The sequence below is a fragment of the Taurulus bubalis genome (genome assembly GCF_910589615.1).
Source record: "Taurulus bubalis genome assembly, chromosome: 3".
Taxonomy (NCBI): domain Eukaryota; kingdom Metazoa; phylum Chordata; class Actinopteri; order Perciformes; family Cottidae; genus Taurulus; species Taurulus bubalis.
The window spans coordinates 3,616,796-3,639,714 of NC_136591.1; the positions used below are offsets into that span (position 1 = coordinate 3,616,796).

Sequence of the window (22,919 nt, forward strand, 5' to 3'; positions counted from 1 at the left end):
GTCCACACATATGTTAGCACTCATCAACATGCATGGAGTTGAATGCATTTTATACCTCATACGACATATTTGAATATTTCATGTTTGTTTGCATGTGATCTCCTTCCTCCCAACCTTTGACTCTATCTCACATTTCTATCTACCTTCTGTCAATCAGTGAAATATACAACCTCGCATGCACGATGCATTTGCATCCTTTGACCTCTGCAGTTGGCAGGAATGTGTATTGCGCCCCCACATGATTGTTATGGATGGAATTGCAGGTTACATGACGCATTCAGACCACAAATCACCTTTTCCTCATATATAATCATTAAAAAAAGAGCGGCCGTAAAAGAGGGAGTGCATTTTATTTGTGTTCGAAACAACCACAACTGTATTGGGAGAATTTGAGACAATCTTTCAGATAAATTGCAAAGGTTTTGGACAATTATGTCAGTGATCAATGTTTTATTCATGTAGGCGGAAGCCAACATGAATAAAACGATTCTAATGCACATGCGCTGTGGGCCAACAACGTGGAAACCAGAGGCAGAAGGAAAACACGTTGTCAGCAGATGGGAAGACTTTAGAATGTCTATGTGAATGAGCCAGTGCAGTAGCTGTTCATAGCCAATAACCTGAGTTTGGTTCTGACGTTTTCCAGCATCCAGCAGCAAATAGGAGATGCAGTCAAAGAGCTGCTTGTCTGCAATCTGCAGACGCAACACAGTCCCACGCCAGTGAAGAAGTCACCAAACGCTATGCGCTGGTTTCGTGGACAGGAACGCAAATTGTCTGTATTTTTCTTGGCGCTCCCAAGGACTTTTTTTCCGGGACGACATTAAATAAAAAAACAGTCAGGGTTTAGATAACAAAATCAAACGTAGTCTTAGAAAAAACATTGTGGTTAGACTTCAAATAACTACGTACAGTTAGGTTTCGGTAATAAAACCGCAACACGGTGTCCAACACCGGTCTGGTGGTTGAAAGTTCTGTTTGTGGTCCAGCTCTCAGAAAATAAATGAGAAATGATCGTTTATTAATCCTCTTGGGGAAATTATTCTCTGCATTTAACCCATCCTAAGTAACACACACACACACACAGACGCGCGCACACACACACACACACACACACACACACACACACACACACACACACACACACACACACACACACACACACACACACACACACATTCTTTATAGCTAAATGAGGTGCAGTTCTGATACATCCATGGGGACTTCATGCTATCATCAACACACTATTGGTCAAGAAATCCACAGGGCCCCTTATAGGTACAGTTTAGTACAAGCACCCCATCAGGCTAATTGGTATATATCGTGTGAATGCTTAAACTTAGTCACAATGTTCTCCTTTGGTCAAAATTGAACCCAACTATTACCGTAAAAGTCGGGTTACAAGCCGCTCCTACCTCCGGTCAGTGCCCCGCTGTATCAAGCTAGTAGCAGCACTAGCTAGCGCTGCTGCTAGCTCCCCGCTCCTGCTGCTAGCTCCCCGCTGCTGCTACTAGCTCCCCGCTGCTGCTGCTACTGCCCGCGTCCCCTCTACCCAAGACGGGTGTTGAGCCGGGGCTGGCCCCGCTACCTTCGGTGGTTGTCGGGGAGCTAGCGTAAGTTAGCGGAGAGCTAGCGTAAGTTAGCGGGGGAACTAGCATAAGCTCCAGCTGGCTACAGCGGGGAGCAAACGGGGGCAATGGCCGAAGAAAGTAGCAGCGTGTAACCCGACTTTTACGGTACTATAAATTTTTATTTTTAAAAGCTACTAGGTCAAACATGTACATTTCTACATCGTTGAAATGACTTTCCTAACAACCAGGACAGCTAAATAAGCAGAGCATCGCAGCACTAACACGGCATAATAATAATCCTCACGATATGTATTATACAAATCCTCTCAGAAGGAGCAGATTAATTCAGCGTCCGTGCCGCCAAAAGCAACCTGAACATTCCTCGTGTCTTCTCCAGCGGCTGCATGTCCAGAAGCCTCCAGCATGTTCCAGGTGCATCGATGTGCATGTCCGGTGGCCTGCCTAAGATGACAGAGATGGCACGGCGCCCGCGGACTGTGAGTACCTGCCCGTCATCTCGGCCCTGATTGATGACATAATTAGAGACGGCCCCTGTTTGATGGAGATGCCGGGCAAACTCCTCTGTGTGTTGACCTTTGTGTGGATGTGAGGCCCGGTCGGGTCCCTGGAGCTCCGGACCGTCGCTCACCTTGCCTCAGCACACGGAGGAGTACGCCTTCATGTGTGTGTGTGTGTGTGGACACTGCGCTCCCCGGTCCTGCTCCCCTTAACAATGAGCACAGCTTCAAGCTCAGGGAAGCTGATTAAATTAAAGTGCCTCACAGGCAATCATGCCAAGGTCAAAGAGATGCTGCGCAAACTGCCTTTGGCACCAACTTCCCTCCGTGTGTGGAGACGCTTATCAGCAGGTTGAGGCTCCGGAGCGGCCGAGCGGCCGTGGAACGCGTGGAAAATTGAATTGTCACTGTTGATTTTGTTGCTCCCAAATCAGGGAGAAAATGAACTTTCAACAATATGAGGTCTCGGTCCACGCTGCGTAGGACGGAGATCCCAGGCCGCCTGAGAGGACGGGGTCGCTGTGCCGTGTTCAGAGAGGAAGGGGAGTTTTCAGGTGAGTAGAAAGTGGTTTGATTACCATCTCAGCCGACGTATCATTTACTGTCTTTAATGGAAGCAGATGCCTCCATACAGGGAGCGACTGGATGGTTCAGTGAGTGTGACGTGATGTGTATCTTTACACAGTCACCAGAGCTCTACCCGATTAAACACTTATGCGAGAGCGGCGCGCCAGACGGCGTCATCCAAACACCAAGTGACACGCGTTCCTTTGGAAGAACCGTCTTTCTTCCTTCTGGAGATTTCCAGAGACTAGATTTTTCTTTTAAGAAAGTAAGAAGAAAAAACATTTTCTGTACATTAATCAATTCATTGATAAACCTGTTCAGCCCTAATTAGGGGACCCTTTCATATCAGGAAAATCAAGAAAAAATCATGGTAAAACCCAGAGCAGCAGCAGTTTGATTCAGCAACGGCAGGACGGAGGTGATGACGGGCGGAGCTTCTCAACGCTGATTCTCAACGCTGATTCTCAACGCTGACTGGCTGCCGCAACTTTGCGTCACGCGATTTCTCCGCCGGAGTTGGGAGAATTTGAAAATCCTTCGCTTTGTTCGCCCCAGGTCAAACGTTCTGTTCGCGCCGCCTCAAACGCGTCTATCTCGCCGCCCCGCGAATAAATCGCCAATTCGCGTCGCGCCACGTCTGTGGATTGACTTTACATGAAATGTGGTCGTGCCACAAATTTGCGCCGCGTCCGGTGTGAACACGGCATTAGGGTTAGGGTTATTAGGGTTAGGATTAGGGTGTGGGTTTACAAATTCCAATCCATGCAATTTTAATTAAATCAAATCAACTATTTCTATTTCTTCTACTATTTACTGTATTTTCATTCCATGTATTTCCTCTCTACATTGGAGTTGTCGTCGGCTCAGTGCCGACACAAAGGATGCACATGGAGATGCTACATGTATGTCTGTGTACTGTTACCAACTGGTCAGGCTTAGCCACACAACACTTGAACTGATCTTCATGTGCCACTTTCAGGATCGTATTGTATGTATACATATGAAGTATATCACAAGCTATACAAACTAACCTCCAACCAGGTGAGTGAAGAGCACCAGTCTGCTCAGAGGCCATCCTCACAATGTGAGCACCTCTTGGAGAAGGACAGTGGAAGGGAAGTTGAAGTCTTCTGATGAGAGAAAGCTGAAGAGGCCAGGTTTACTTGAAGGCTTTTGTTCCTGTTCCTCAGACGCACATGTGACAAATTCTGCTCCAAACATGCGCTCTATGAGAGGGGGAGGGGGGGGTAAATAATAGGAGACGAGATGTTTACAGAGGATGATTGTGTATTTCCGCTATGTTTACTGAAGCTACGCTACTTGCAACTGTGGGTTTTACAGGCTGAAATGATCCGCCTCTGAAGGGAATGCACAAACAAAGCGCAAATGGGATTTAGAAGGTCGGAGTGGTGGAAAAAAACAAGAATTATTTACTGGCTAGTATATACCTCCAACCTGATTATTAGAAACATGGGCAATTATATATCATTACTCTCTCTGATTTGCGGTTCTTTCTGTATGTTTTCTTTGATTTGTCTAATACTTCATATCCTTTGTTTATCCCCTCCTTATGTATCAATATTAGCTAAATTATGTTTCTAATTTCATTCTTTCATGACTAATAGTAAAAGCAACCACTTTTTTCTCAGGTGTAAATAAATATGTGATTGTGTTGTGATTGCCCCTCTGATCGCTATGATGTCATGGCAGCCCCATGCTGTGGGGACATTGGCCCTGGGCGGCTGGTGGGAGAAAAGATAAATGGAAGTGAGCAAAAAACAGAGAAATCGTGGCTCCAAGAGAACTTCTGAGAGGATAAACAGAGAGCTGAAGCCACACAGGAACAGAGAGGCCAAGTCCAATCAAATCCAGAATCTGTGGCTGGACATGAGACAAAACTCATGTGCATCATGCAACTTCACAGAGCTTGAACGCTTTTGGCAAAGAAGATGGGGAAAACTTGCAGCCGTGCAACCTGAGACGGACCGATCCACACACTGGAGTCTGCGACCGCTGCCAGAAAGTGCCTTGACTAAATATTGAGCGCGTTATGCAATCAATTGTTTTGTGTTTTATCTCTGGCCCTCGAGTCGATCAATAGGTAGAGATTTCTTTTCATTTTGAGTTTTTTTCATTCATCAAAAAAAAAGCCTCATTACACTGCGAGTCAATATTGGAAACAGGGGAGGAGGAGTGGCAGAGGAAGGCAGGGGCCTCCCCTGGAAGCTGATTGGCCCTTGTTTAATAGGCGCTGTGGATACGGTACAGTGCCTATAAAAGCATGGCCTTTTAATAAGTGTGGAATTCCTTCCACTTCAGTAATAACACTTTTTCCAGCCTAAAGTCACTTTAATTACAAGCCGCTCCTCTGCAACTCGCCACTTTCACGGAATAGCTGCAGCGCTGAAGTACAGTTTGTTTACTCGTCCACAGATCGACAGCATCATGACTAAACAGATGAGTGAGGAGCAGAGCGACCAATCAGCCGCTGCTTCTACTCCTCAGTGGTTTTCAGGGATGTCTGTGGCTCATGACTCACCATTGGAGTGCCTCCACGTCCCATGGAGAGTTTCAGATCGGCACGGCCAAGCTTGAGCGCTATCAGATGGTTGCGTCTGAACACCGGTGGCGTCTGCAGCATATGCTTAATTGGCAGTTTGAGCCTCTGCTCTGCTGTCTGCGTTCCAAGTCATTAACATGTAATGTGCACTCCGGACCCGGGGCCCATAAGAACCATTCCTAGCCGCCATAACATTTAAACAGCTTTGAGCCCTGCTTTCCCTAGCCGCGGGACAACAGAGCTTCTGCTCTTTGTCTCGGGTGGACTCCTCTGCAGTCTCGCTGTGTGAACTGTCACCACCTCTCCACGTCGGCCCTGTTCGCCGTGCCTTCCTCATGGGAACTCACTCCCATTCAGGCCGCGGCTGGTTTTTGTGTCCGCTACTTTACAGCGGGAGAAAAAGAAAGAAAGAGGGGGAGCGGGATAGTGAGAGCTGTTAACAGCTTGTTAAACATGTCTATTTAATTCAGCACCACTCCCCTGATCTCAAATGCAGCGTTCATCCTCGCTAATGCTAATGCACTCTGCTTTTTACGGTCCAGATATAGAGAAATCAATTCATAGTGTCTCACTTTTCCGTGCACTCAGTGGATCGTGCGGGACTCTAATGAGCTCCCAATTTAGACTGCGATGTTTGTTTGGGACTGCAAAAATTGGCTCGGGTTCATCGGGAAGACATGGAACTGGAAACGAGAGTTCAAGAGAACGAGACAGAAAGTCAAAAAATAGTCTCGACAACAAGTTCTGTGTTGTCAGCAGGTAGTTGGAGAGTAAAAGAAACAGCAGTACATTTCCTGATTGTCTCATGCAGCCAAAGACAGAACTACAAGATTAAAATAATGAGGTTTCTGTAGCTACCACACACACACACACACACACACACACACACACACACACACACACACACACGTAGTCAGAGTCGGGGACCTATTGAAATGCAAATGTTTATTATTCTTATTCTTATTATTCGCCATTGCGCAGGGAAAAGAGGTGCTTGTTTTAAATCGAGTTTCGAGCTCATTTGAAAGTATTGAGAACTCCAGGAGCACGAAAACAACAATCAGGCTGCAACAGTGAATGAACAAAGCTAATCTTTAGTATAACACTTATTCAAAACATATTGTGAAGTATTAATAACATGGTCAGAAAAGCCCATATGTTTCTAAACTTTTTTCATATGTGTAATTATAACTGAATTATCTTTTCTTTGTGTATCAGAAAATCTTGTTGGGACGTATCGTAGAAACGGTATGAAAGCTTCATGCTAGGAGACGGTCTGTAACTTCCGTGGTAAGCTAGCAACTAGAGCACGTCATTGACCCTTTTGTCCACATAGTGTTGCTCATGTACTGTTTGCAATTTAGTCTCTGTCTTCATAACATTCAATATTTGGGAAAACCCATCATGCTGTAGAGTTTATATTGCACTCGGAAAGTGCAAGCTAGCAATAACTAGCTATCACTCGGAACGACGACAGTTAGCCACATCTATCAGTTAGCCTATGACTCCGTTCACCAAGACGTAGAAAGGGTTTGGGTGTGTATATATCTATTATGTTTTAATTGAATACAGTTAGCATCAACTCAAAAAGTGGAAGGGAGTTAGCCTAGCTTGCGTTACTTTTCTTACTAGCATTAACGGTCACTCTTTCATACATCCATTATGGCAAAGCTCACATAAATGTAGAATCCTGTAACCGCAGCTCTATGTACATTACTCTATTAAAATGATTGCAGTGATTAAAATCACAACATGCGTTAGCTAACATACGGAATAGCTACCTTCTCACAATGGCGGTCCCATACAACTAAACTGCATTTTCTAAACATATTTTCTCCCAGATTACGGTCGCAGTTTTAAACGCTTTGCACCGTGTTTGTTAAGTTATTTGAGCGGATGTCAATTAAAATAACTGAGCATTGACTTTTGGTTTCACAGCGGTTTCTTAGGTTAAAGTCTTTTGTGTCTTTTCCAGCGACCCAACTTCCTCCGTGCGTGGACGTCTGCAGGCAATCATTAGGAACACAAACGTTATCTGAGACAAAATACATTTTCTTCAAAAAGTAATTCATGCAGTTTTGTTGTATGGGAATGTGCTTTTTAGTTGACAGGGCAGAGAACACAAGAGAATATGAAGCTCAAATCAGACACACCATCTGGCCCCAGCTTGTTAACTACCTGTGTGGCCCTTGGACTTTAGCTGACTAACAAACCGTAGAAGTGCCCCGCGACTATTTTGCCTTAATTAAATGATTGCATCATTGACAGCCTCCAGAATATACGAGGTGCCATAAAAGCGGAAAATAAACTTAAATGTCGTCTTTGGGTACAATTTGAAACAAATAACAACACAAGATCAAAACAATCACTATGGATTTCTTACCAAAGATGAATTCTAATTTCCGCTTATAAATGAGTGCACTTTAAAAGCTAGTTTCCAGCGTGACATCAGCTGCAGATGTTTACCAGGCAACAAACAAACACTTAGCAGTCTTTCCATCACAAATGGGACGATATGATTGCTCATGAAGATTCAATCTGAGCCCGCAGTACCACAGACTTTACTTCCACTAAGGAGGGTATTTATGACTTCAGCCCAAAGAATGCAGCTGTGAACAAGGACTCCATGACTCAAGGAGACTTTACAGGTCTCACTCTGTTCTTATATCACATTTGCAGGATTTAGCATATCATTATGTGAACTCAAGGCAAACGAGATTCTGGAAAACAACAACCTCAAAGTCTCAAATTAAATATTAGACAATTTCCCATAATTTCTTACATTGTCGCAACATTTTTCACAAGATATTATAAATTGTACACACTTAGAATTTATAAGTTGAACTGGCTTGAAACTGACAAAATGACCTATTTACCCCAAGTTAATGACAAAAGAAGAGTTGATTCAACATAATTAAATGTAATCCACTCTGAAACTTTTACTGCATCCCTAAACAAGATGAGCGGTCCATTGGGGCGGCGGCAATTATATCTTTAAAGGCCGAACATGTTTATTTCTAAGTCGTAAACACTTGATGTATTATTTATGCCAAGGAATATAACTTGACATTTTTAGAGTCCAGACTACATTGCCTTTTATCAAGGTTGCCCAGAACTCAAGTTTGGAGAATTTGAGCCTCAATGAGCAAGTCATTCGCTCTGACTGACAAGTCATTGTCAGGGTCGTAAACACATCCCGAGGCCTCGTTGTGGGAGTAACTCGCTTCGAGTGACATCCCAAAAGGTTCATGTTGCATCTCCATCGAGTCATGAAGGGTCAGAGTTGTATTCTCAAATGTAAGATTGTTCGAGCAAAGTCATTTGTCAGCATCTATTATTCATCTCTGACTTTTCCCTTTGCCACTTTTGATGTGCTCATTAGAAGAAGAAAAAAAACACTTTATTTAACACTGGAAATGTCCTATTTTCTTCTCTAAAAAGGAGCAAGAGCCAGATCAACCCTTAGAGTCACCTCCAGAAGGCCTTGAGCCTTTCGCCTTCCCTATTCATCAGCGTCTTCATTCATTACTCGCCCGACCAGACGGTGAGTCTGGCTCCAGGTCACAGCTGCTCTGCTCCGCCGGGATTTGTGACTCCTGTGACCCGCCGGGCCAACATATGGAGGCCCCGCCATGCTGCACGTGGTCCAGGGGAGAAAGTCAAACTTTAATCCGGTCGCATTCGGGGGGAACTTGCTCTAAGTTCCTCTGACAGGTGGCGTTTTAATTGTTGAAAACGCTCGGTTCAAATTTAGTTTAAACCGCGAACAGCTTCCTCATCAGACGTGCAGCCAGAACCATAATTGTGTTGCAAATGTGAAGTGATGTTTCTGCTGTTATGTGTTGCGCATGCATAAACATCAGCTCCAGCTCGCCCTTCTACGGCATTAATATTGTTTATTTTTGAGAATTGAAGTAGCTGTTGGTGAAAACACAATTACTTCCAATCAAGGAAAGCACACAGACGAGTGTTCTTTAGATCCGGCCCCATTACTCCTGCGAACTGATTGGAGGAACCACCTTCCTCCCGGTAGCGCCGCAGCATATGCTCCACGGAGGAATCGCCAATTAGAGTTTAAATCTGTGGAGCTTCATGTAGAAACAACTGAAGATGCATTTTAAAACAAGGACAAGTGTGTTGCAGACAGCAAAGACATACACATAGTCATCTTAACAAGAGAAAGGGTTTGGACTTCTTGATTTTGTTTACAGCTAATGAACTGAATCTGTGAGAAGATATGCAGCTTTTTAAAACCATTCATTATTATACAATCGCTTATCAAACAGATACTGTATCTCAGACTCAGCTCACAGCACCATACATGTCAGATCTATGATGAGATAAATCATACTGAGCCTTTATGAGAACCGCTGTGTTTCTTATTAGCGGGCTCATATTTGTTCTATAATGTCGGAGCTGACATGCTCCACTCCAGCTGAACGCCTCCAGCTATACTTCATCAGGCGCCGATACTTGATATCTTCATAATAACAAGGTACGTATGGATAATCACTTACTGCCCATTTAAGTGCCTTTTTGAAGCATGTGTAAGTTGAGTGTTTCTATTTAATGCTCTTTTTAAATGCTACTTCACGAAATGCAGATTTCGATTTTACGTGTATGACTTGGGGCTTTGAAAACAAACATGGATGACGTAGTTTAAATTAGCTCCAGCTCCACCAACTAGTCTACGTCTAACACACCTAATGCATCGGTATTAACCCTTTAAAAGCAGTGTGCGAAAATATTATCAGACAAAAAACAACAACATATTATCTCCGGAACCACAACCATTGTGAGAAGATACATCTGGTGTGAAATAAAGTAACCCTTCAGTTTAAGTATTTACGTAAACTCCATTTTTGAACCGAACGACACATTTTTTTGACTGAAACTCCTTTGAACACCCAAATGCTGTGCTCTATTATGATTGTTGTTACATATTCTGATTCTTTAGGTCCTATTCTTTCCAAAAAGGTGTCGTATTAGTATGTGGGCTGTTGTTAGGGCACCGCTCGAGGAGGCATTTTTGGGAAATCTTATTGTGCTGGATGTTATGATCAAAGTGATTTTTTTGCAGATATACATTTTTTTCCCAAGACTTTGCTGAACAAATACATACAATAAACACAAGTATTGGAAATAATTTAGGGTTCCTACGATGTCTCAAACACAGGGGAAAATAAATTGACTCCACCATCCAGTGGGAACAAAAGATGGGCCACTTTTACTGCAGATCCACCAGCTGATTACACTTCTACAGTTTAACTGAAGCTATATTTTGAAGTGTATTTCTCTTCATTCTGAACCCAGTCCTCAGTGCGTGGGGTGTGACGGTAACACTCCTCCTGTCAGTCACACGCTCGCTCCATAAAGCACTAATCCAGAGCAGACTGCACATATTGACTCAACGCAGATTGTCAATCAATTCAAATGCAGGGAACTGACACAGTGAAAATATACAATCTAATGCAATCAAACAGCTGTGTGAGAAACACACCTGATATTCTTAGAGTAGAAGCAGAGTGTTGAAGCGATGCCTGCAGGACGAGGCGTGGACACAAACTGACCACTGCCAGTGTTGCAGCCTCCTGTTGGGAGGTTGCATCACACTGTTTACAGCAGGAGCTGCTTTCATTGTGTCCACACCTCTAAATGCCTCGCGGCCCTCCCAGGATTTCAGGCAGTTTGACAAAAGTTTTCCCTGTAAAAACTCATTTTATCACCAATTACGGCTCTGTGCAGCTGGCCGTTTAGGAGTGTTTATTGTGTACATTTTTTTTTGCTGTGGTTTTCTTGTTTTGAAGGCAGCTCTCGCTGCACTAGAGACTTGTCAGGCACATTCAGAACATATCTCGGTATTCAGAACATAACTCGGCTATATCAACGGCTCACGGCCGCTGGAACCCAACAACAGGAAGAGATCGTGTTTGCACTTTACTCTCGCGTGGTAATCTTCAGCTCGGTAATCTAAAACCGGGAAGACAAATTGAATTTGCATCTGCAAACAGTCTCCTGATTGATGACGGCTTAAAATACCCCCCTGTGTTCAAATGCTTAAATGTTGTCAGAGGGATTCTTGCTGTGCTTTTGGTCTCTTTCATCTCTCAAAGTCAAATTTAAAAGACGGGCATCAAATAGAGTTAGCAGCATCGAGACGACACAATCTCCTTCACCATCTCACAGGAATAAATGTAAGCCGCGCTGTATTTATTTTATGCTAACTTCAAAGCCCAGCAAGGTGATCGCTGTGTTCTTACTTAATGTTCACGGCATTCACTGTTGGCAGCTAACGGGCAGAAACCCAGTGACCCCTCCTGACACGCATTAGCCTGCAGTACTGCGAGGCCTCACCTGCATTCAGCCTTTAATTAAAGGTATGAGGCCGTGAAGGATGGGAATAGCAACGGAGCGCCGCGTTAAACCGGTTCACGGTTAAAGTGGAGCAGATGTCGATGTTTGTAACACCAGAAATGAGACGGCTTTAAACGGCATCCTGTAACGACTCCTCCTCCGTATCCGGGCTGATTAGAAGATCCTTAAACGAGGATCACAAAGTGAAGCTGTGAGCGGGAGATGTTCATTAAGCAGAGCATTCAATGTTCTTTTGGCAGGCAGGCATTAAAAACACAGCTAACACCTGTTCAGAGAATATTCAAAGGCAAACGACCTCATTTCATTCCTTTCTGCCGTATGGAATATGACAAACACAACCATTTATTTTTCTTTTAATGTAGCATATGACATTCACAAATGTTGGGACACAGATTGTGCTGGAAATCACTTCCTCGTGTGTATTGGGAGCTAACTGTATTTAAAGTATCACAAGTAAAGGTACACATAATGCAGAGAAGTTTTATAATCAAAGATTATTGTAGTATTATTACTTAAAATAGCATTTTCCTGTTTTGGGTTGGTTGTACAATACTAATAAAACTAAAAGTACTCATTACTTCCCACCACTGGTTGTTACTCTATATGTATTCATATCTACAGCTGCCAGATGCTAAGAAGATTAACTGACATTAACTGATAATATGAAACATTTGCATTGAAGAATAACATAGTGACGCATCTGACCTGACACTAACAATGCTGTTGAATGATGTAAACTGGGAAGATTTTAAATTGCCTGTCACTATATCAACACACTGGCCTCATAATGTACTATAATATTTCTCTATTAATAATAGTAATTTTGAAGCATATATTTGTCCATGAATCATTTAGAAATAAAACATGCTACATTAACAGGATACGTTAATATATCATTTCCCCCCTTAAAACTGTCATGGAAGCTATGCTAAGCTCGTGATGCTACAGTCACTTCCTGTTCATAAATTGGTTGATTTTAATTGGACATTATTACAGACAATTCAAAAAGGGGACATTTCATGAAAAACTAGCTTTCTCTGTACTTGTGCACATACATATTTGGATATCTGGAGTGTTACCAACCCACAAAGTATGAACCAACACAACCCAGTTGTTTATGAGCTGTCTAGATCAGAAAGCATGTGATTCAACCAGCCAATCAGATGTGGCTCCTTGTCCACTGCCACATCAGAACTGCCCACAGCTTGAGAACTACCTTTGCAAAGGTGAGCCATATGTTTCTCGGCCAATCAGAGCAGATTTTTTAAGGAGGGAGCCTTAAAGTGACAGGCGCTAAAACGGATATATAGGTATATTCAGACAGTGTGAGAACAAATAATGTGTTTTCTGATCATTAAAGCATGGGAAAATGTTCTAGTTGAATCCCAAAATGCAAGTATGACCTGTGGAATGAGCACGATATGTTCCCCTTGTAATGATGCAGATATATTGGTTTAAAGCTACCCGGTAGTTAAAGGAGCCGTACCCATGGATGATGAATGCAACGGGGTGAGATCAAACCCTTCATGGTGCTCGTTGCACAAATGGAGTTGCAGAACAGCAAAGTAGAGGATTTTAGTGCCAAAGCCTCCCCAAAAAGCCTACAATTGTGCAATAACAAATCACATCTTGACGTGTGGGGATTCTGAGAAAAACATCCATTTCCTCTTCAAAATACCAGAGCGGCACACTGTGTTTCAGCCGAATACATGTGGTTCATTGTCATAGTGAATTAAGAGTGGGCTAATGTGGTTTTTTTGAGCGGGCTGGAGGTTGCAGAGGCAACATTGGGATGTGGTCAGAGGGAGGGGAAAGCATCGGACTCTGGGAGAACAGGGATTTGGAGAAGGAGCCCAGACTGAGCTGAGCCTTACAAAAGGAATGAGAGCATCCTGGATGTTCCCCAACGCTAAGCTGCGGTCGCTACGCTAAGACGTCTCAAGCATCCCGTATAGAAATAACTTGGCTTTGTACGGCACAAATATTTAAACCCAAATAACTAGTCTGGCCCAGAATAGATGTATCTCTCTCCTCAGATAGCCGGACGTCATGTGGAAGAGAGACAACGCAGCAGGATGCACACCTTCATGTTGGTGTCTCAAGCAAAGAAGGAGCAATCGCTCAAATCCAATGGCTCTTTTATTTTCAAAAAGCTTCACTTAAGTATTTACAGTTTGTGCAAAAACATTTAAAGGTTTTTCAAGGACTTTACATTGTAAATTCAACCTCAAGGCACATACATGGAACAACATCAATATTTCATCATGAGAACAGAAATTTAACTTTGGTTCCTAAGAAAAAACGCGGCGTGGGTGTGGCTAACGAGGAGGAGGCGGAGCTTCCCGACGCGGCCGCCTCACATGCACCGATCTCCAGCCGCCTCCCTCCGGACCGCTCTGCACGGCTCATACTGGACCTCAGCCACCTCTGGGTGATTGCTTGACGAAAAAAAGACCCGATATGATAAAACAAAAAAAAATAACGAAGCTAAACACAGGACATGCAGAAACCCTTTGATGTGCGTCTGATAGATACTGAGCGGCGTCTCGACTTTAAAACGCGATTATTTCAACATGATTCAATGAGCTTTTAGGGAAATGACTCGCCCTAAAGGCTCCGGCCCTCTGGATGAAGTCTCTCGTTAGCGAACCTGTTGTTCTTCCCGTTGTAGTCGCCATCGGCACGGCTGCAAAGTGTGAGATAAATGTGCTTTCTTTTCAGCGCTCTTCCTCCCACTAATCATTCAGTCCTGCATAAAAGGTAAGGCAAATATCTGTTGGGTCTCTGGTACACATTCACGGACGGGACAGGGGGTGCTGTGTTTGAGCCCCCCGTCCTTATTTGATCAGCATGTGACTTCAAGCAGGGCTTTCATCTCAAACAAATACTAAATAATAACATCTGATGTAGATGTTCAAGTGTTCTGCGTGGGGTTATGGTCAGCTGTGGGGATTAGTAGTAAAACGTTTAAATCAGGCGCTTTGATAACCACAGAAGATCTTGGCACTAATAAACCCAAAATAAAAACATGTCATATATTGAGTCTTTAAGTCTTATTTTGTTGCAAAGCAAATCAACTTATTTTTCGACAAATATTCACATTTTATTTTTCCCCTTTCTTGACGAGTGTTAGAAGAGAAGTTTGATACCTCTGAACAGTAAATGTGACGCTACCACTAGCAGACAGTTAGCTTAGCATACAGAAACAGCGGTAAACAGCTAGCCTAGCTCTGTCTAAGGGCAACTAAATCCTGCGTGTCTTAACTCTCTAACATAATATATATATATATTCTTTGTTTGATCCATGCAACAAAACAAGGTGTAAAAGTCGCACTTTGTGCTTTTACGGCAGGTTTCCTTAGCTTTGGACAGAGCCAAGCTAGCTGTTTCCCCGAGTTTCCAGTCCTAATGCTAAGCTAACCTCACTAGCTTCATATCTAGCATACAGACATCAGGGTGGTATCAATCTTCTTGTAAAACTCACAGCAAGAAAGTGAAAAAGAGAATTTCCCAAAACTGAACTATTGCTTTGGATGTTTTCTTGATTTTGTTTATAATCAGCAAATACATCTGAAACATGTCAGTTGTCTTGATGAAACCGAGATTTAAAGACATAATGTGACACCACTGAAGAAGTCCGGGCACCTCCTCAAATTAAAGCCCAGGTGATGAAGACTAAGTGCAGTTACTTATATCCCGACTGCGGAGGTGAATCCTCTCAGAGATCCTCTGGAATAACTCCAGTACAAGCCCTTATAAAAACACTTCGCCAAAACAGTTGGGCCCAGTTTTGTGTCTGCTCTCTGCACAGCGGAATAGTCTGAGCGCCTCGCAAAGCGTTCACAGACTCTCTCGTCTCCCAGCGTGAGCTCCGTGCAGCCAAGTGAAAATAAGGGCTGCATATTTCTCTCCCTTTTTGGGTGGAGGATTATGAGGAGAAGGGGGAAAGGGTTCTTTAGGCCCCGCAAACCAGAACCTTATCAAATCAAATACAGTCGGATCAAGAAGTGCATAATGAAGACCTCTCACCGGCACCTCGCATGCAGAGAGCTGCCGCCACAGCGCTGAGGGGCCGGGACTAGGGGACAGGGACCAGGAGACCCTGTACTTGTATAGCGCTTTTCTAGTCTTCCGACCACTCAAAGCGCTTTAACACTACATGACATCTTTCACCCATGATGAGAGGAGCTACCATGAAGGAGCCACATCAGATTAGCAACCATCCATACACCGTGTTTAGGGTTAAGTGTCTTGCTCAAGGACACATCGACATGGGCTAGCGGAGCTGGGGATAGAACCACCGATCCTCTGATTGAAGGACGACCCTGCTCACTGAGCCACAGGGAGACAGGGACCAGGAGACAGGGACCATAATACAGGGACTAGGAGACAAGGATCAGGGGACAGGGACTAGGAGACAGGGACCAGGAGATAGGGACCAGGAGACAGAGACTAGGAGACAGGGATCATAAGACAGGGACCAGGAGACAGGGACCAGGAGACAGGGACTAGGGGTCAGGGACCAGGAGACAGAGACTAGGAGACAAGGATCATGAGACAGGGGCCAGGGGATAGGGACCAGGAGACAGGGACCAGGAAACAGGGACTATGAGACAGGGACTATGAGATAGGCACCAGGAGACAGGGACCGGGGATAGGAGACTGGGACTATGAGACAGGGACCAGGAGACAGGGACTATGAGACAGGGACTATGAGACAGGGACTATGAGACAGGGACCAGGAGACAGGGACCAGGGGACAGGGACCAGGAGACAGGGACTAGGGGACAGGGACTAGGGGACAGCGACTAGGGGTCAGGGACCAGGAGATAGGCACCAGGAGACAGGGACCGGGGATAGGAGACTGGGACTAGGGGACAGGGACCAGGAGACAGGGACTATGAGACAGGGACTATGAGACAGGGACCAGGAGACAGGGACCAGGGGACAGGGACCAGGAGACAGGGACTAGGGGACAGGGACTAGGGGACAGCGACTAGGGGTCAGGGACCAGGAGACAGAGACCAGGAGACAGGGACTAGGGGTCAGGGACCAGGAGACAAGAATCAGGAGACAGAGACTAGGAGACAGGGATCATGAGACAGGGACCAGGAGACAGGGACCAGGAGACAGGGACTAGGGGTCAGGGACCAGGAGACAAGGATCAGGAGACAGAGACTATGAGACAGGGATCATGAGACTGGGACCAGGGGACAGGGACCAGGAGACAGGGACTATGAGACAGGGACTATGAGACAGGCACCAGGAGACAGGGACCGGGGATAGGAGACTGGGACTAGGAGACAGGGACCAGGAGACAGGGACTAGGAGACAGGGACTATGAGACAGGGACCAGGAGACAGGGACCAGGAGACAGGGACTATGAGACAGGGACTAGGGGACAGGGACCAGGAGACAGGGACTATGAGACAGGGACTATGAGACAGGGACTATGAGACAGGCACTAGGGGACAGGGACTAGGGGACAGGGACTAGGGGACAGGGACCAGGAGACAGGGCCAGGTGCGTTGTTCAGGTGAGCGCAGCACGAACGGAGAGGACAGCTCATAAACGAGCACCAAGGCTAAGCTGCTCGGTCTCAGGCGCATCGCGAGGATCGCGTCGTGGTTTCCTCATTCATCACGGAGCCTAATGGGCGCCGGGGCACGGGCGGAATAAGTGGGTGTATGATTGTCATTATGTGTGTGCGTTCTCTGAATTCATCACACTCACACACAGGGAGGGACAGAGACTTCCCTCTCATCACAGACCACAGAGGTTAAAATCCATATCATTCAGCCACCAAACACAGAAAAAACACAGCTGGCTTGAAATGATTCCACGTCATTAAGTAGCCGGAGGAGCCAGAATACTGGAAACAATGCTGTGAGAGCAATGCCGTCTGTAATGGTCCCGGGGGACGCTGGACGTAAAGTGATCTACGTCTGTCTCGCCCTGTGCTCCTCTCACACCACACTGAGGGAAACTGCCCCCTGGTGGCCTCACTTGCCAAAACAGGGAGAAAAAGAAAAGAAGCAGAACAAATTTGAGAATTTCTTCAAAAAGGGCCTGCGAGCCTCACAGCACATCCACGCACCTCATTAGGGACAATACTCCTTTGTCCCGTTTCAAACTAACTGCACCTCCTCACCAGAACGTGTTGACAATTACGCATCCTTTTTTTCCCAGAGTTTTCCAAAAAAAAGTGTCTCTCGCACTAAGCCCACCTTTGTTTCCACTGTAAACCAGGAGAACAAAGACGCTTTTAGTGTTAAGGCACTTTTGGGAAAATCTCAGTCGAGGCCTTTCAACAGCACCGACGACTTTCTCCTCGGTCCCCTCGCATGCGCTCATTTCCTGCCTGGCTTCCATTAATAAGTAGGTGCACTTCAGTCCTTTTTTTAACACGTACCACCAATGAACCAGTGCTATATTTCCACAGCGCTCTAATCAGCAGTGTTTGGCTTTCCCCTGTGCGGTGTTGTCTTTACTACTCTTCTGTTGGACTGGGGGGGGGAACAAAAAAAAAAAGGCCATATTTTTGCTTCTGTGGTTAGCAAAGGATCCCGGTCCTCTAAGCGCCCCGACATCTCCGAGGCTGACGGTGCGAAGCTCCACCCAGGGTGCTGTGATTGTACAAATCCATGTTCATGTACAGTACTGACCATTAAAACAACTTTCAAAACCCTGCTGGTTATAAAAAAAGAAACACTTGTATCTCTTTTTCTAAGAATACAAAAGATAGCAGAGAATCCCACATTTTTATCCACAGTATAAATTACATCGTAGACAGAACTTGGAAATATATATAGTACAGTTATATTTCACTAGAATTTGTATGTTTTTTTTCGTCTTCACAAACGGGGTGTGTGTGTGTGTGTGTTTATGCACGTAATAAGTGTTTCTAGTATGTGTGTGTGTACTGTTTGCTGCCGCATCACGTGTGGCAGAACTCTGTACTGGGCACGTTGCTGCTCTTGCAGTAGGCTAGGCTGTTGTTACTGAGGTGACAGTCTCTAAATCCGATGCCCCCGTTGGGCGTGTAGATGGGCTGGATGCGGAAATCTCCCTTGAGCAGCTGCTCATTGTTCAGCGCCACTATCTGGAAACTGGTCTCAGTCATCTCCAGAATGGAGTTATCCTTCTTGGTCCCGGCCTCGCCGTAGTCGTCTTTTCTCCGGCCCCGGTTGTATTTCCACTTGGTCGAAGCCGACCGGCTCTTCCTGTGCATGTGCCAGCAGAACAGGCTGAGCAGCGTCACCAGGATGAGGAGCACCGCCCCGCCTATGATCCCAGCCATTAGCAGCGTGGAGTTGATGCTCTCCTGGGGAGCTTGCTCCCTGCCGGGAGGCTTGGTGGACGCCACCGCCTTGGTCCTGGCCTCGGAGCATATGGTATCCTCTCCGGGCCTGTAGGAGTTCAGGGTGTCCAGCACGTGCACGCAGATCCGGTACACGGACCGGGGCTCCAAGTGGGCGAGGCTAACGTGCCGCCGGTCCCCGCTCACCGTCCTCTCCCGCATTCCTTCATTTATTTGGCTTTGGCCCCTTTTGACCCAAGTGACCTTGTAGGCTGTGACGGTGAAGTAGGAGGCCCAGCTCACCTCGATGCTGGTCGCGTTGACCACGTGGAAGGAGATCTGAAGCGGGTCCTCGTAAGGGGGCAGGGGCCCGGGGGGGTTGTTGTGGACCGGGGGTAAAGGAGGGGAGGGTGAGTCAAAGTAGAAAGGGATGGATGTGGTGGTGAGGGTGGAGGACATGGTGGTGATGGCGGTGGTTGTGGGCGGGGGCGGGGGAGTGGAGCGCAGGGTGGGCCAGGGCGGCTCGTCGGCTTCCACCGGGCACTCGATGATATCCAGCGTGAGCTCTCTGATGGCCATGCCGCGCACGCTGTCCGGACTCAGGCACACGAACCCCCGGGCGTTGACGGAGGAGGGCAAGGACTTGAGCCAGACCACCACCCACTTCACGGCGCAGTCGCAACGCCAGGGGTTATTGCGCACCATGAGGTGCCTCAGGCTCGACAGGCCGTCGAACACGCCCTGCGTCAGAGTCTGAAGCTGGTTGCTGGAGACATCCAGTTTTTCCAGCCGGATGAGGTCAGCGAAGGCCGCCACGGGGATCTGGTTGATCTGGTTCTCCTGCAGGCTGAGTTTGACCAGCGACTGGCTCGGCAGCAGGGGAGGTGGGAAGGTGAGGGAATTGCGGGCCAGGGCCAGCTCACGGAGGGTGGCGAGGTCCTGGAAGGTCCCCGGAGCGATGCCCTCGTCCGTCAGCAGGTTCCCGTCCAGCAGGAGGCGCTGCAGGCGCGTCACATTCTGAAAGGCCTCCTCTGCGATGTAAGCGATGCGGTTCTCGTCCAACCGCAGCTCTTTCAGGTCCTCGGGAAGGCCAATGGGAACGCTGCTTAAGTGGTTCTTGGTGAGGAAGAGGAGTTTGAGGCTGATCGCCTCCCGAAAGGCCCCTTCCTCCACTCCCACTGTGGAGATGGAGTTATCATCCAGGTGCAGCTCCTCCAGCCGAGTCAGCTGGGCCAGAGCCGCCTTGGAGATGGTTTGGATATTGTTCTCCTGAAGATGCAGGACCCTGGTGTTCTTGGGCAGATTGATGGGGAACTCGTCCAGCTGGTTGCCGTAAAGATACACAGTCTCAACGCTTTCCACATTGTGAAGCTCCAGAGGGAAGCCAGCATTGTTTATCTGGTTGTTGTGCAGAAAGAGGACCTTGAAGCCCTCCTTCATCCCGAGAGGCACTGACGTCAGGCTGCGCTCGTTGCAGTACACGAACGGCGTGTCGCAGCGACACTCCACCGGGCAAGAGGCGCCCGGGCTGAAGTGCATCTGGAGGCTTAGGATGACAGTCAACCAAAATTGCAGGAATGAAGCCCAATCTTTATTCCAGGGTCCAGCCAGAAACTCCATAGTGGAAAAACAAAACAGCAAAAGGGAAACCCACAAAAAAAAAAAAAGAACTGGGAAGGAATTAAACAAATGTGAGAATCAAAAAGACAATGACGTATACATCCACCAAAAACCCAGGAACAGTCCAACTAGGAGAGTCTGGTAATGATGCAGTTAGTTGGAAAAGAACGGCACGCCGTGGGAGTAATCCTGTAAATGCTAGTCCTCAGCTGAAAAACGTTGGTCTCATTAGTGGTGGCCAGTCCTCTGACTGACTCCATCCATGCTGAGACATCAGACCATAGCAGGACTCTTCACTCCTGGCTCCATGCAGAGCTCAGCCGGGGCCAATCTGAAGCCACGCAGTCGAGAGCCACCGCAGGCTCCACTCGCCTGTCCGTCACACACTGCTGGTCCCCGACCAGGGCAGAGTCCAAGGGGGGTGACATTTGGATCCAGAGACCTGTGGGAAAACAGAGAAATGCTGGATTAGTATATTTAGGGGTGGCCTGTTCTCGGGGGAGGGAGGCTCTATTCTCTCTCTCTCTCTCTTTATTTGACATACAAACATGCACACACACATAGCAACTGTCTTTCCATTCCTCACCCTCTCCACCCCCCCTTCTCCCCAAAACACAAAGACAGAGTCACAAAACACATCGTTCACTGCCGATGCCAAATTATGCACCGGCTACTCCAAAAAAAGAGTCTAACCATCTGATAAATATTCAGACCCGCTCTTTGCACATCCGGTTTCGCAGACATAAAGAAGGCTTTTATCCCGTCCGCTGTATCAAAGGAGGGAATAGAGCACTGCAAGGACACACACTCAGAGGTTCTGAGCGACGTCGCTTAATGGAAAACATGCTAAAAACAGAGATAAGGCTCAGTAGAGGAACGCCAGTAAACACTCAAGTGCTTACAGTAAACAGGGGGAATTGTTTTTGCAGGTGGCCTAATGGAGGAGCCCGTTGTAACGCGTCGGCCTGAACACAACACCACCGAAGTCAAGATTTAAGGCCCAGGAGAGGAACGGGGACCGTGCATACCAGGCTCCCGCCGGAGTGACACACATGAGCTGTCAAATGGAACGGGACTGGAGAATAATTCAGTCGATAAATGATCGATCCAGGCTATCTCTCAGCATGGAGAGGCTTGTAGTGAAGCACAAGGCCATTGGATTACAGTAGACCCCCAGATTCATTATCCATAGTTTTATGAGCCATCAAATGTCCCCCCCTGCCACACATGATTGAAAGATACCGCTTGTCCCCAAAGCGCCACCCTGAGTCAATGTTGGACGACACACAGTAACGGGGAACGGGGGGTTGAATGCTAAGCATGGGGACGGCCATGAGTCCTGCAGGGAGCAGGGGCAGCCATTTAGTCACAACATAATGAGTCATTTCAGAGATGTCATCTGACAGGGAGGTATATAAGACAGAAAAAGAAGGAGGAAAAAAAAGGAAAACCTAAAAGGATCTGTTTGCCGTGGCCGCCCTGCTTCTCCACATTCCCGTGCTGATGGAGCCTCTTTGTGGCAGAGATGGAAGAAATTATTCTTTGACACACATCTGTGATCTACTTTTCTAAATTGAAAGAGCTAAATTTAATCAAATAAGCTTGAGGGTGGTGGGGGTGTATAAGGACCACATGAGGTGATAAAATGTGCTGCCACAGCAGCAGAATCAACAGCAGAAGGCAGCAACACTATTATGGCTGCATAAATAAAACATGTCTAGATAATAACCATAAACAGCTGCAGATATCAAGCTGGTCTCCGCTGGACCTCGTCATAAATGGTGGACACGGACAGATCAATGAAGAAGGGGTAAAGGACACTTTTTCCTCTCTCTCTTTTTTCTTTTCTTTTCTTTCATTTTGATTTAATTTCCAGCCCAGAGAGCCCCCCGCTCCCCGCCGCCAGATGAGCGCTGATACGCGGCCAGCGCAATCCGATTAAAGTGGATTTAGCGACAGAAAACGCAATTAAAAGTTCCAGATGGATGTGGTGTTTAAGGTGGACTTCAAAGAGATGTTCATTTGAATGAAGCATTTCAAAAGGAGAATTTAAACCGTGCAAGTGCACTGAGAGGAAAAGCCTCCTTCAAGGGAGAAAGAGAGAGAGGAAAAGTCCGTTTTCTCTCGGGTGGAAACTGTGGAATGGAGCGCTTTGTAGTCCGTAATCTGTCCCTCCGTGACACGTCTCATTAACACACACATGAATTCATCGTGGACAAGTCGTGGGGAATTGTTAATTAAATGCTGCGTGGAGCTTTACTTCCACGGCTGTGGACACATGCGTCGGCGTCGGGTTCAGATTTAAGAAAACATATTTAAAAAAATAAAATAAAAAAATGTCATTGCGAAATTAAATTGAAAGAATACAAAAAATAAAAAAACCCTGTCATTTAATTTCCTCAATTTCT

At 46.3% G+C, this 22,919-nt stretch overlaps 1 protein-coding gene across 1 annotated transcript; it reads right to left on the reverse strand.

The window, feature by feature from the left end:
* Positions 1-18,528: 18,528 nt before the first annotated feature.
* Positions 18,529-20,511, reverse strand: flrt2 (fibronectin leucine rich transmembrane protein 2; the record flags this gene model as incomplete). Its single annotated transcript, XM_079216140.1, has 1 exon — positions 18,529-20,511. One exon carries the CDS (start codon positions 20,509-20,511, stop codon positions 18,529-18,531), a length of 1,983 nt encoding a protein of 660 aa, XP_079072266.1.
* Between the last annotated feature and the right edge of the window lie 2,408 nt (positions 20,512-22,919).